Source organism: Hemitrygon akajei, chromosome 5 (assembly GCF_048418815.1).
Source record: "Hemitrygon akajei chromosome 5, sHemAka1.3, whole genome shotgun sequence".
NCBI classification, from domain to species: Eukaryota; Metazoa; Chordata; class Chondrichthyes; order Myliobatiformes; family Dasyatidae; genus Hemitrygon; species Hemitrygon akajei.
Genome location: NC_133128.1, coordinates 168,380,562 through 168,395,543, shown reverse-complemented (window position 1 = coordinate 168,395,543; position 14,982 = coordinate 168,380,562). Strand labels below are relative to the sequence as shown.

General features: G+C 42.5%; 1 protein-coding gene across 1 annotated transcript in view; it reads right to left on the bottom strand.

Moving 5' to 3' along the window:
• Positions 1-14,982, bottom strand: part of pde11a (phosphodiesterase 11a) — a 244,611-nt gene that overhangs the window by 45,750 nt on the left and 183,879 nt on the right. The window contains exons 16-18 of the mRNA XM_073047136.1: positions 8,214-8,291; positions 7,122-7,185; positions 5,191-5,265 (exon numbers count right to left, since the gene is read on the bottom strand). Coding sequence (XP_072903237.1) covers positions 5,191-5,265; positions 7,122-7,185; positions 8,214-8,291 — 217 coding nt within the window. The remainder of the gene's footprint in view (positions 1-5,190; positions 5,266-7,121; positions 7,186-8,213; positions 8,292-14,982) is intronic.

The window sequence follows — 14,982 nt, the reverse complement described above, 5'->3', positions numbered from 1 at the left end:
AACGGCTTTGATACTTCACTCCCAGGTGAGCTCAATGCCTTTTTTGCATGATTTGAAAGGGAGAATAAAACTACACCTGTGTGAATCCCTGCAGCAGCCGGTGACCCTGTGACCTCTGTCTCGGAGGCCGGCTTCAGAGTATGAAAGAACCCTCGTAATGTGCCTGGTCCTGATGGTGTACCTGGTAGAGCACTGAAAACCTGTGCCCACCAACTGGTGGAGGTGTTCAAGGGCATCTTCAGTCTCTCAGTGCTGCAGTAACAGGTTCCGTTCTGCTTCAAAAGGGCGACAACCATGCCAGTGCTGAAGAAGAGCAGGGTGAACTGCATCAACGTCTACGGCCCAGGTGCACATCTCCCATGATGTAGTGCTTTGAGAGGTTGATTATGGTCAGAACAACTCCTGCCTAAGCGAGGACCTGGACCTGCTGCAATTTGTGTATTGCCACAATAAGTCTACCGTGGATGCAATCTCACTGGCTCTCCACTCAGCCTTGAAACACCTGGACAAAAGCAATAGCTACGTCAGGCTGCTGTTTGTTGATTACAGCTCAGCGTTCAATATAATCATATCCTCTATACTAATCAACAAGCTCCAAAACCTGGGCCTCTGTACTTCCCTTTCCAACTAGATCCTTGACTCCACATGGTCAGTGTGGATCTGAAATACCATCACCCCCTCACTGACAATCAATGCTGGTGCACCCTGAGGATGCTCTGCTCTCTCTACACCCACAACTGTGTGGCTAGGCACAGCTTAAACACCATCTATAAAGTAGTCAACGATACAATTATTGTTGGCAAAATTTCAGGTGGTGATCAGGAGGCGTACAGGAGTGAGACAGATCAGCTGGTTGAGTGGTGTTGCAACAACAACCTTGCACTCAATGTCATTAAGACCAAGGAATTGATTGTGGGCTTCAAGAAGTTGAGGGAACACACACCCGTCCTCATTGAGGGATCAGCAGTGGAAAGGGTGAGCAGTTTCAAGTTCCTGGGTGTCAACATCTCTGAAGAGCTATCCTGGGCCCAACATTTTGGTGCTATTACAAAGATGGCACAAGAGCAGCTATATTTCATTAGGAGTTGAAGAGACTTGGTAACTCTTCGAAGCCTCTCGCAAATTTCTATAGATATCCTGCAGAAAGCATTCCAACTGGTTACATCACCATCTGGTCTGGAGAAGCTGCTGCACAGGATTGGAAAAAGCTGCAGAAAGTTGTAAACTCAGTCAGCTCCATTATGAGCACCAGCCTGCCCAATATTAAGGGCATCTTCAAAAGGTGATGTCTCAAAAAGGTGACATGCATCATTAAAGACCCCCATCTCCCAGGACATGCCCTCATTGCTACCATCAAGGACAAGGCGCAGAAACCTGAAGACACACACTCAACATTTCAGGAACAGCTTCTTTCCCTTCACCACCAGATATATAACCTCACGACTTTGCTTTCTTTTTTTGCTCTTTTTGGACTACTTATTTAATTTAATTTCTAATATATATTTCTTTCTGTAAATTATAGTTTTTTATTATGCATTGCGAAGTACTGCTGCCGCAAAACAACAAATTTCACGACATATGCCAGTGCTATTAAACCTGATTCTGATTATATATAATTTATTTAATGCTGAATAACTTAAGCTGACATTTGTTTTATAATTAAAGATGAAGTAAGATTTATTGTTATAACAAGTAATTTTACTATTAATAGCATAGTGGGTGAAAGCATCATTAACGATGATTCGTTGTTAAATCGTCCAGGTTTATTCTTGCGACAACTTTTAAATTTCAGTATTAGCTTTTCCCTGTAGAGCTAGGTCATCTGATTTATCACCAGATAGAACCTTTGCTAAGAATTTTTCACCAAATCTGTCAGGGGTGGTTTCAGGTTAAGGGACTGACCACTTGAAATTGGGATGAAGAGAAATTTCTCTGGCTGTGAGTCCTTATATCAGGATAGGGGTTAACAACCTTTTTTATGCCATGGAGCCTTAACAGTAACCGAGGGGGTCTGTGGACCCCAAATTGGGAAGCTCTGGATTAGAGGGATATTATACCTTGTTTGTAAGTCTGAGAGAGATTTATGTTCTGCAGAGGCATTGAAAGATATGTATATTAAATGTTGAGGCCAAACATCAGAAGAGCCGATGATTTGATTGAATCAGAAAATGGGCTCGAGGAGCTGTCTTGTCTCCTGCTCCTGTTTCTTACAGACAGTAACATCACAGCACAAGGTGCAGTCAGTTAGTCTCATGCATTTAATAGCCACATTGAAAAAACAAGTTGTAATTTATTAACATTAGTCTGTGGTGGAGACTGAAGTAGTTGGAGTTCTATTCAAAGCCCTTTTTTAAAACCACAGCCACTACAGACCATCACTCAAACATTTCCAATCACGCATGGCATACCTCGGATACTCATCCTTCAACAAAACTCTTCTAACAGTCAGGAAGTTTAGTAGCTTGCATCTCCTTGACATAAGATTCAGAATTCAAGATTGTTTAATATCATTTCCAGTACAAAAGAAGAACAAAATAATAGTTACTCTGGATCCAATGCAGCAAAAAAAAACACAATAAGATGAAGAACACAACAATAAAACAACCAGAATAAATATAAATATGTATGATAGCTTATAGACATAGATTGATAGTATGTCTATAATGTGATGCTAGGCACAGGAGTGCCTGCACATAAGGTGACTCTGACAGGAAATGTTAAAGTGGTGGTGGTTCAGGTGGGGAGGGGTGGATTAGTGGGTAGAGGTGTTGATCAGCTTTATTGCTTGGGGAGAGTAACTGTTTTTGAGTCTGGTGGTCCTGGTGCGGATGCTTCGTAGCCTCCTCCATGTTGGGAGTGGGACACGTGGTCCGTGAGCAGGGTGGATGGGAACCTTCGTGATGTGACTGGGCTTTTTCTGGCATCTTTCTGTATAGATGTTGTTCAAGTGCCGGTGACGCGTTGGGCAGGTTTGACTACCTGGCGTAGAGTCTCCCGCTCCACTGCAGGACAGTTTCCATACTATGCAGTGTTGTGGCATGTTAGGATGTTCTTTAGATAGATAGATAGATAGATAGATAGATAGATAGATAGATAGATAGATAGATAGATAGATAGATAGATAGATAGATAGATAGATAGATAGATAGATAGATACTTTATTCATCCCCATGGGGAAATTCAACTTTTTTCCAATGTCCCATACACTTGTTGTAGCAAAACTAATTACATACAATACTTAACTCAGTAAAAAATATGATATGCATCTAAATCACTATAATAATAGCTTTTAAAAAGTTCTTAAGTCCTGGCGGTTGAATTGTAAAGCCTAATGGCATTGGGGAGTATTGACCTCTTCATCCTGTCTGAGGAGCATTGCATCGATAGTAACCTGTCGCTGAAACTGCTTCTCTGTCTCTGGATGGTGCTATGTAGAGGATGTTCAGAGTTTTCCATAATTGACCGTAGCCTACTCAGCGCCCTTCGCTCAGCTACCGATGTTAAACTCTCCAGTACTTTGCCCACGACAGAGCCCGCCTTCCTTACCAGCTTATTAAGACGTGAGGCGTCCCTCTTCTTAATGCTTCCTCCCCAACACGCCACCACAAAGAAGAGGGCGCTCTCCACAACTGACCTATAGAACATCTTCAGCATCTCACTACAGACATTGAATGACACCAACCTTCTAAGGAAGTACAGTCGCCTCTGTGCCTTCCTGCACAAGGCATCTGTGTTGGCAGTCCAGTCTAGCTTCTCGTCTAACTGTACTCCCAGATACTTGTAGGTCTTAACCTGCTCCACACATTCTCCATTAATGATCACTTCTCCATTAATGATTACTGCACTTCTTCGGAATGCCGTGAGTATAGATGTGCATATTCCAGCTCTCTTCAGAAAGTCAAGGCATTGGCAAGCATTCCTGATTGCATAGGGTGTGTTCTGGGTCTATGAGAGGTTGTGGGAGATGTGCATTCACAGAAGCTTGAAACGCCTCATGGTTTCCACTTCTGTGCTACTGCCATAAAGAGGGATGTGACTGGTGCGAGTTCCCCTGAAGTCGATAACCATCTCCTTTGTCTTGTTGACACCAAGGAAGTGGTTATTTGCCTGGCATCAGGCCTCGAGCTCTTCCACCTCCTCGCAACAGGAAACAAACCGCCATTAGCATTACTCCTGAAACCTGGCACATTATTCCAAAGCTCTTCACTCCGGGAAGTGACACACATGGCAGAACCAGGTGAAAATAAGAATGGCTTTTGGCATGAAATTACCAGGCTTTTGCATAACCAACTATTGTACACATTGGGAGCAAGTGCAATTGTCCCTGAGACGACAGGAAGCATCACAGTGCTTGCCACAAGATCTGGAATTTCTATGAGCAGTAAACATGTGGGAACACAGGTCTGGAGATATAATGAAGATCTTGTTTCTATTTGGGGTGATCTAATTTCTACGCGAAGATTCATAATTATGTATGAGCTGCTAAGTTCACAAATTTTCATTATAAAGCCATTGATGCTTTGGAATACACGATAAAGTTATCTTTTTATTATAACATACAGCATGCTATGCTCCATGGATAGAAATACACAGTACCAACATTTCCATAATGTATTTTAGGCTGACAGTACAGCACACTATAGGCCCCTCAGCCCATGATGTTGTGATGACCTACATAAAACTACTTCATGATCACTCTAACCCTTTCTTTGTACTCAGCCCATAACCCTCCCTTTTTCTTACATCCATCTGCCTATCTAAGAGTTTCTTAAATGTCCCTATTATATCAACCACTGTTCTCACCCCAGCCAGTGTGTTCCAGTCATCCACCCCTCTATACCTCTGGCATCTCCCTGAACTTTCCTCCATCACCTAAAGCAGGTATTGGCCACTGCTGATATGGACAAGGAAAATGATAGAGAGTTTCACTATTTCCCAGGCTAATTAGAGGCATGGTTGTACTGCAGCTTTATTAAAAATAGTTATCTAGGGTTCACATCTAAGTGGTGTGAATTAATTTATCATACATACATGAAGCTCTAAGGACAAATTGAAGCTGATGTAGAAAGCTCCCTCATTTGTGGGTGTGCACAGATTAGGAAAGCACATAACCTTTCAATACTTAACACCAATGCTTTGAACATTAATCATGGAACTGTGTGGATGTGCAAGTAAAGAGCTTTCACTTACTGAGGGGGTGAGTTTTAATTCTGATCTTTCCCTGTCTCCTTGTTCGAAGAATTCACTCGTAACCAGTTTGGCAACCTGTAAGAGGGTCACAGAGTTCTCAATGAGAAAATATTTTCTCTGAATGCTAAATGTCAATATCTAGAGAAGCTATACCCATAGAAAAGAATCTAGCTTCGCATTGGTTAGTGAATTGAACAGCATTGATAAAAAGGTAAGAAACGCAGGGAAAAGCTATTTGTTTCAAACATCAATACTGATGTGAACACAGCAAGATTCGAATAGACTTTGCTGAACAAGTTCTAAAGATTTTTCTAATTAAGGTGTTAGTAACTAAGTTGTTACAATATTTTTTCGACAAGAATAAATTTACTGTTGAGCACAAATGGATGTGTCTTAAAGAAAAACAGTAAAATCTAAATTTTGGTGTCTTTGCCTTGTGAAACTTTCCTTTACTGATGTGTCTGGCTGGAGCAACTAACCGATTCGCCTGTTCTTATTATTTTCACTATTTCAGTGAGATGCTTGACTACATTAACAAAACAATGGGCTGGGTTTTGACTGGATTGTCAACCATGCTGGTCCCACAGCTCCATTAAGCTTTGCAGATAGTGTTGAATCTTTGAAATTCTCTATGCCACAAGGTTGCTGAGTCCGGAGCACTAGAGCTGTTTAAAAAGAAGTTAGATAATTTTTGAAAGACGGTGGAAATGAAGGCTGGCACGAAGAAGAGGAGCCCTGATGCAGAAGAGCTATGATCATAACACCATAAGCCAAAGGAGCAGAATTAGACCATTCAGGCCATCGAGTCTGTTCCGCCATTCCATCATGGCTGATCCCAGATCCCACTTAGCCCCATACACCTGCCTTCTCGCCATATTCTTTGATGCCCTGACCGATCAGGAAGCGATCAACTTCCACCTTAAATATATTCACGGTCTTGGCCTCCACCACAGTCTGTGGCAAAGAATTCCACAGATTTACTACTCTCCTGCTAAAAAAGTTACTCCTTACCTCTGTTCTAAAAGGTTACCACTCAATTTTGAGGCTGTGCCCTCTAGTTCTGGATACCCCCACCAGAGAAAACATCCTCTCCACCTCTACCCTCTCTAGCCCTTTCAACATTCACTAGGTTTCAATGAGATCCCCTTGCATTCTTCTAAATTCCAGTGAGTACAGGCCCAAAGCTGCCAAATGTTCCTCCTATGTTAACCCCTTCATTCCTGGAATCATTCTCCTGAACCTCCTCTGGACTCTGTCCAATGAAAACACATCCGTAATGAATGGTGGAAAGCATGAAGAGACAGCTGGCTTCCTCCTGCTCCTGTTTCTTTGAGTTATCTGCCCCGTAGCTCCTCAAGCACTATTACTACCTTTCCACCTGACATAGTGGATCACAGGTGGTGACCAGGACACAGGCATGAATCTTGAACGGCCTTCTGGCTACTTGTTACGCTGCTTCCAAAATGAAAAAAAAAATTAGAAAAAAATCAAAAAATGTTAGAAATAGATTTCTTCACAGAAGCATTAATTTACTATTAGATAAAGAGAAAATCATACATTAAAAGAGAAATAGAAGCATTGACTTTTAAGTGATCTTCAATGACATTAATGCAATGACTGAGGCTGTGCTTGACCCACCAGTCATAGCAGCCATGTGGCCCAGAATGCATCACCCTGCACATTGCAGCCAGTAGTTCTTCTCAGAAGAATGCACCAGTGCATTCTGGCCCAAAGTTTAAAGTGATCCTTATAGGAACCGACAGTTCTTTAATAAAGGACAGATTTTGGACTGCTAAGATTTGTGAATTTTCACTTAATTTGCTAATTTGCAAATTCACATTTATGTTTTAATTACAAATATGTCTAAATTATATAGTTTGCAGTTAAGGGGCAATTCAGAGCAAAAGATCATGTTTTTTCAATGTGCTGACCTGTCTTGATATCTCCCACGGTTTTGTTACAGCCCCAAGGTCACAGGCAGTCATCAGCATCGACCTACAATGACAATACGCATTTTCATTAGCAGGCAGCTTTGTTAATACACATCTGTGAAACTTGGTCCAATAGACTAATGCACTCTGATGGATTTTAAATGATTTACAGGGTTTGCATATGCACTGCAACGTGCATGTATATAATTTACTTTTGCAGTAACTTTAAAATTAGAAAAATTGGTTCACACCTCCTTCACCAAAAGAGAAAAAAGTGTAGGAACTGATATATGTTAATTGATAACCCCTTGCATACATATTCATTGAAGTTCACATTGAATTGTTGCTGCCTAATCTTGCAAATGAGCGTAGCTTGCTGTCAATGTTGCCTGTGCTGTTGATTGGCTGCATGCAGCAAGTATTCCAAGGCAACCAGGGTCTCTTAAAGAAGAGGTGCTTTGTGGGCACAGGAAGTAGGGGAGAGTTCTTTGCTAGGAATATTCTCAGCTGTGGTGCTATGAATAGTGTGCTCACTGAGCCGGTAAGAAATCAAGGATCAGGGTTGTCAGGAAATGTCAGAGATCATGATGAGGATGTGAATAGCTGGAGTTATATCCTATAGTCAGCAAGAACCCTCCAAGCTGGTGCCATGAAGAGGAGTCAGTGCCAGGACAGTGGGTCCACTAAATACACCAGAGAGGGATATTTTATTCTTGCTTAAACTGCCTTCACATCATATGTCCTGCCAGCTTTATCTACAGCTCAGTTTACTAATTCCACCTACAGCAAACTCGACATTGTTTTGGCAGGAGCAGTGTTTGAAAATGGGGATCTGGTGTCCTATGTGGTTTGCACCCTTGTATAATCAACTTCCTTCTCTTGTGGCCATCAGTTGTCAGGTGGGTACATGCACACCTTTTACAAAATGGCACAGGCTGCACTGGTCCAAAATTTGTCTGTCTATCTTGAACTCTTTTGCGTATTAGGACATCATGAAGTACCCAAAGAAAAATTGCCACATACACCCAGTTTATACCACGTAAGATCTGGGTTCAATATTTCGTTTGACAGGCGTTTCATGCAGATATTGACCTGAGCATTTCCCGTTGGTCTTTTACATTCCAATTGTATTTTCCTGAATTTACGAGTTCAAAGAACTTTGTTCTTCGCCTAGAAAGAAAAATATCTTAGATTATTCATGAGAAATGTTAGATGGCTTATGCTTCTCTACCAGGGTGTATATAAATAAAATGATCACAATGAAGAATCCAAAATTGCTCATTTGTCAAGTGTGGACATTCAAAGCTAAACAGTATATTAAAATTCCACTATGTGATACAAAGCAGGAGAAGGACAAATTTAGTTGAGTCTGATTCAAATCTCCTTATACTGTGTCCCTTTCTAATTCAGTTTGGAAAGGTGGAGAATTTGTTCCAAAATGTGGTGAAAGTTAATTGGGACCTTCTAAAAATACATTTTGATCCAGAAAGTAAACTGTGAATATATTTATATAGAAGACTACAGCACAGAAACAGGCCCTTTGGTCCATCTAGCACATGCCAAACCACTAGTCTGCCCAGTCCCATCGACCTGCACCTGGACCATACCCCACCTATCCAAATTTCTCTTAAATGTTGAAATTGACCCCACATCCACCACTTGTGTTGGCAGCCTGTTCCACACTCTCACCAACCTCTGAGTGAAGAAGTTTCCCCTCATGTTCTCCTTAAACATTTCATCTTTCACCCTTAACCCATGACCTCTAGTTGTAGTCTCATCTAACCTCAGTGGAAAAAGCCTGCTTACATTTAGCCTACCTATATACCCCTCATAATTTTTTTATAACTCTATCAAATCTCCCCTACATTCCATTAAATAAAGTCCTAACCTATTCAACCTTGCCCTATAACTCAGGTCCTCAAACCCCACATCCGGTTTACCACATTGTCATCCAGATTGATAATATAGGTGCTAAACAACATTAGGCGCAACACCGATCCCTGCAGCACATCACTAGTCACAGGCCTCTAGTCAGCAAGGCAAACCACCTACTACCACTCTCCGGCTTCTGACACAAAGCCAATGTCTAATCCAATTTGCCACCTCATCTTGACTGCCAAGAGTCTGAACTTACTTCACCAACCTCCCATGAGGGACCTTGTCAAAGACCTCGCTAAAGTTCATTGTAGACAACATCTTCTGCCTTGCCTTCATCAACCTTCCTGGTAACTTCCTCAAAAAACTCTATAAAATTAGTTAGACATGACTTACCATGAACAAAGCCATGTTGACTATCGCTAATCAGCCCTTGTCTCTCCAAATACCTATATATCCAGTCCCTTAGAATACCTTCCGATAACTTTCCCACTACTGATGTCTGGTTCACTGGTCTATAATTTCCTAGCTTATTCATAGAGCTTTTCTTAAACAATGGAACAGCATTAACTATCCTCCAGTCCTCCAGTATCTCCCTTGGCTAAGAATATAGATCCCTAGACACATTTGACACACTATTTCCCATCCAGGCCTTTTATAGTATGAGAATACCAGTCAATAGGTGGTAGTTAAAATGACCTACTATCACATCCTTATGTTTCTTGCAACAGTCTGCGATCTCTCTACAAATTTGCTCCTCAAGATCCTGCGGACTGTTGGGTGGTCTATAATAGGATCCCAACAATGTGGTCATACCTTTCTTATTCCTCAGTTCCACCCACAAAGCTTCACTAGATGAGTTTTCCAGTCTGACTCAGCACTACCATGGGCATTGTCCCCGATTAGTAATGCCACCCTTCCCCCATTAAGCCCTTCTCCTCTATCACATCTAAAACAACAGAACTCCAGAATACCGAGCTGCCCCTCCTGCAACCAAAGCTCACAAATGGCTACAATAGCTTAATTCCATAAACTGATCCATGCCCTAAGCTCATTTGCCTTTCCTACAATACTGATTGCTTTGAAATCTACACAGCTCAGAACATTAGTCCCACTGTGCTCAACCTTTTGATTCCTGACTTTGTATGTAGGCTAACAATATCGTTCTTCACAACCACGGCACTATCAGTTCTGGTGCTCTGGTTCCTATCCTTCTGTAAATACAGTTAATCCCGCACCTCCTCCCCCACCCCGTGCAGCACTAGTAAATTTTCCTGCTAGGATTCACAATCGTCTGAAGGTGTTGGCAGACTAGAGAGTTTCGGCTCCTTTAAGCAGATGAAGGTTCATCACCATGGCTGGAAGTGAGACAGGAAAGGGGGGCCTGCAAGCCAGACTGAAACATTGAGGGATAAGGTCCCCTCTACCCAGCACCTTGTTAGCAAATGCACAGTTGCTAGAGAACAAAATTGAGATTCTGAGGAAAAGTTGCTGTATCAGAGGGAAATTGGGGACTATTGTGTTCTAAGTCTGAGGAAGACTTTGTCTCCCAGCCTGCCAGGTTCAGCAATCGAACTGGAAGGCTTCTCAATTTTCCATATGGACTGAACTGCTGATTCAGAAAAGGCAAAAGATGGAGGTGTATGTTTCATGATGAACTCTTGGTGGTGCTCCGATGCGGCAGTTTTGTTGGAGTCGTCTTCCCCTGACCTTGAATACCTGATGGTCAAATGCAATCCATTCTATTTACATAGGGAGTTCTCATCCATAGACCTGAGCACAGTTTTCATACCACCAGGGGCCAACTATAATCAAGCGCTTCAGATACTGCATGATGTCATCTCCAAACAACAAAGAGTCCATCCCAACACACTTCAAATCATAGTCAGGGACTTCAACCAGGCTTGTTTGAAGAAAACTCTGCCCAACTGCCTTCAGCATATACCGTGTAGCACCAGAGACCCCAACACACTAGACCACTGTTATACTAAGATAAGGAATGCCTACAATCCCATTTCGCTAAACTGGATCACTTGGTTGTCTTTCTCCTATCTGGTTACAGGCAGAGGCTAAAGAGCAAAACTTCAGTGAATAGGACGACAAAGAGTTGGTCGTGGGAAGCAGAGGAGTGGTTATGAGTTTGTTTCATGTCAGTGGACAGGGTCGTGTTCAAGGACTCACTGTGGATCTGAATGAATACACCATGGTTGTTATGGACTTTATTAAAGCAGTTGTAGACAAGTGTGTCCCCACAAAATCACTCAGAGTCTTCCCCAACCGGAAACCCTGGATAAACCATGAGATCTGCAATCTGCTGAGGGCCAGATCAGTGGCATTCAGGTCTGGTGACCAAGGAAGTTACAAGAGGTCCAGGTATGATCTCCAGAAAGCCGTCTCACAGGCAAAATGGCAAGTCCAGACTAAACCTGAATAAACAATGTATGCTCAACAATTATGGCAGGGCTTGAATACCATCACCTCTTATATCAAGTGGTGACAGCAGGGCTTCGCTTTCAAATGAGCTTGATGCATAGAAGACAGGGTGCTCTCTTCAGTTACCCGATGAGGTAGCTGTAGCCTTTGGCCAGGGGCAGATGTCATCAGGTGGTTCCCAACCTCCAAAGAGTGTTACAACCCTTAACCACTCCACTCTCCAGTTGGTGGACAGCAGCGGTGGCCAGGTCACTGCCCATCTGCTCCAGACTTCCAGTTCAACTCCTCTTGCCCGCTCCGTATCCAGCAAGAGGCTCGTTCTGCTTCCTGCCCCATCCTGCGAGCTGATTGGTTCTTGCTCTTTCCATCAAGGCCCAGCATAGACAATAACCTCCAAGCTGACCTTGCCGGGAACCCTCTACAGCCGATCTCCATGGGGAATAGCTACATCTGCCATCCTTTGTCCCTGCATTCTTGGGCTAAAGACTGGTACACCAGATCCATCCTCTTGTGAGCCTCCTCACATCCTTCCCTTCACGGCACTGTGAGATCCACCAGGATGATTTTCTTGTCTTTGGTGGACCACAGTACGATATCTGGTCAAGATGTGTTTGGCACCACCTCTGGGAACTGCAGCATTCTCCCCACATCAACCCTCATCTCCCATGATTTGGCGGTTTGCAGCAGATTGGATTTATGCCTCTTTGATATGACTGGTGTGGCCCTCTCCTTGATGAAAATGACTGCCCTGTTTGCCTCTCTGCCAGCTGGCTTCTTTTTACACCTCTCCCACTCCAGTGTGTCAGCAAGGGACAGGAGGACCTTGTTGTGGCATCACCGATAACATCTTTGTGTTGAAGCTGTTCTGCATCCTGACAGTATGTGTGCCAGTGAACCCCGTTGACCACAAGACTTGCAGTTAGGGTCCTCTCTCAGCTCCCATGTGTGCAGGGACAGTGTCATACATGGACCGCAAGAGGAAAGAAATGCGGAAGGTCTTCAGTCTCCAAAGCTCGTCAAGTGAGCTTGCACTTGGGAAGGTTCCTTTGCATCCAGGCGCCCTGTGACCCCCAACTCCACTGCCTTCGATAGCCACCTTTCATCCTTATTTTTCGGTACCTCTGCCTGGACCATGTCACGCCTATCTCTTGCACTTGCACTCCCCCATCGTTGGACGTATGCAGAGCCGAGGCCTTGCCATCCCAGGCAAGGGTTGCTGATGATGTCTCTCAATTGCAGGGAGCTCACTGCCTGGTCTCGTTGGCGTCCCACTTTCGGCCCAATCTTGTTGTGATTCTTACTTGATTTATTAGCTTGTCCTCAGTGTTAACACAACTCTACACTTTCCCACCTTGAACTCCTCTACAAAAAGAAAATGCCAGCTGCATGGCAACGAAGGCTACGTGCATTTCCGTTACTGTGCACCCACACAGCTTAGAAGGAACAGTGTTGCTCACCCTTCCATTTAAAAATGCTGTGGACTTGGTCCAAGATATCCCTGACTCTGGCATCTAGGAGTCAACGCACCATTCAGGAATTTCATTCTCGTCTACAGAACCTCCTCTCTATTCCTCTAACCAACCATTGCTCTCTCTCCCTCCATGCAATCCGATGTCTCCTTGGGAACTGTGATGTGTAAAATGTGCCGATTGCTCCCGCTGGCTTCTTTTAAAATAGATAATGATCGGAGTACTGAGAACATCAGCAAAGCAGGTTTCTCACTTGATTGTTGTGTAGAAAATATCAGACAGTAAATGCAAACATATTCTTTCTTTGGTTTGAGGGAAACTTGCAGGTCATAAAAATTTAAAGTTTAACTGAGTAATTGCTGGTAACCATAGAGTAGGTATTTTATGTACAGGTTGTTTTACATGAGGTGAATTTTAGATGGAATCCCTGGGAATAAATTGACTGGGGTGACACTGGTCTAGTAATTAAACACAGCTATGACTGAAAACTATACAGAGAAACGGTTGCTATCTTCAGCACAAAGTGGAAAACTAATATGAAATGGAAAACAACAGGCCATTCAGCCAATTGAATCTGCCCCGGCATTTGATCATGGGTGATTTATTTTCCCTCTCAACTCCATTCTCCTGCCTTCTTCCTGTAACCTCTGACTCCCTTACTAATCAGGAGCCTATTAACCTCCACTTTAAATATACTCCAGTGATGTAATTATTGATTGTTTACATCAATTAAAATTCTGTAAACACTTAACAGATCAGACAGGCATCCGTTGAAAGAGAAACACATGTACAAATCCTGCTGAGATTTGTTTTCATCCCTCTTCATCTCTAATAGCTTTGGCATAAGGTGCAAATGTCATTGCTTTTCACTGATACAACAGACCCATGTTTTCTAACAAATAAATATCTGTTGACTTAATCTTAATACTCATTGCATGAAAAGCATTGAACTGAATCGAAAGCCATCTAGCTAAGCAACTCCAATACTACTGAGAATAATTTTATTCTCTTTGGCAAATGAAATGGCAATATTTCTTCATCCCTTCGTCTATATCCTTTTTGGCTGTGCTTTCTTAAAGCATAAAACAATGTAAAATTGTAGACTCAGTTTGTAGCCCATGCATAAAATGCAATAACTTTGAAGCTAAATTGACTAGTTAAAGCATTATTCTTAGCCAATTACCTGAATTTAGAACTTTCTCACATGAAAACTTTTGTTTCCTCTAGAGTCAAACATTCTGAATTGCTTCCTTGCATTTGATTACTTTTACAATTAATTATTTGATTTCCTTAAAAAGAAGCTCTGCAGGCAGACATCAATAGGCCACTTCAAAAGCAATCCATAGACAGCCCATGTAATTTATGGGACAAAATAGCTGTTCTTCCTCATCAGCATAGCTACTGCTGAGTTAGTTTTAATTCTGGGCTTTGTACCTACTCTTGGATTTGGGCGCTATTGTTTAAAAATCTCAGTCATTAATTAGGACCTAGTTGTATCATTCCAAGCTTTCAGAATAAATTATGTGATCCAAAACAAGCAATAAATCTTTTATTTGACAGCTAAGAGGAGAAAGCGGGCTTGGAGAGTTTGTTTCATTTGTAGACATGGACATGACTTGCATTTTATCAACTAGCTCAGGGCTGGGTTTTACAGGAAGGCTTTCCTTGAAGGATGGATGAGAACAGCTGGGTTTACTGAGAATTCGATCTAATTTTTACACACCCTAGTTTTAAATACACATTCAGTGATTGGACCAAATCGAAATAATTGCCACAGATTGGGCAGAAATAATTTTCCAAAACGTAGGACCGAGGACACGGTTTTCTCCAGTATTAGTTTAGGAAAATGGTCAGTGGTTTAGAGGTTCACTGTGACCCTTACCAGTCAAAGGCCAATCCAACCACACAGGCAATTTAAGCCTGAGTTTTACCACTTTTTGACACCTCATCTCATGCAAACTGCTCCAAAGGCATAAGCAAAAAAGCAGGCGGAGAAGCTTTCTGTGCTTCTCTTGTATTGCTGTTGATCAGGAGCAGAGGCAGTGTGGTGACATGAAGCAAATTAACCTGATTAGGGTAAATTC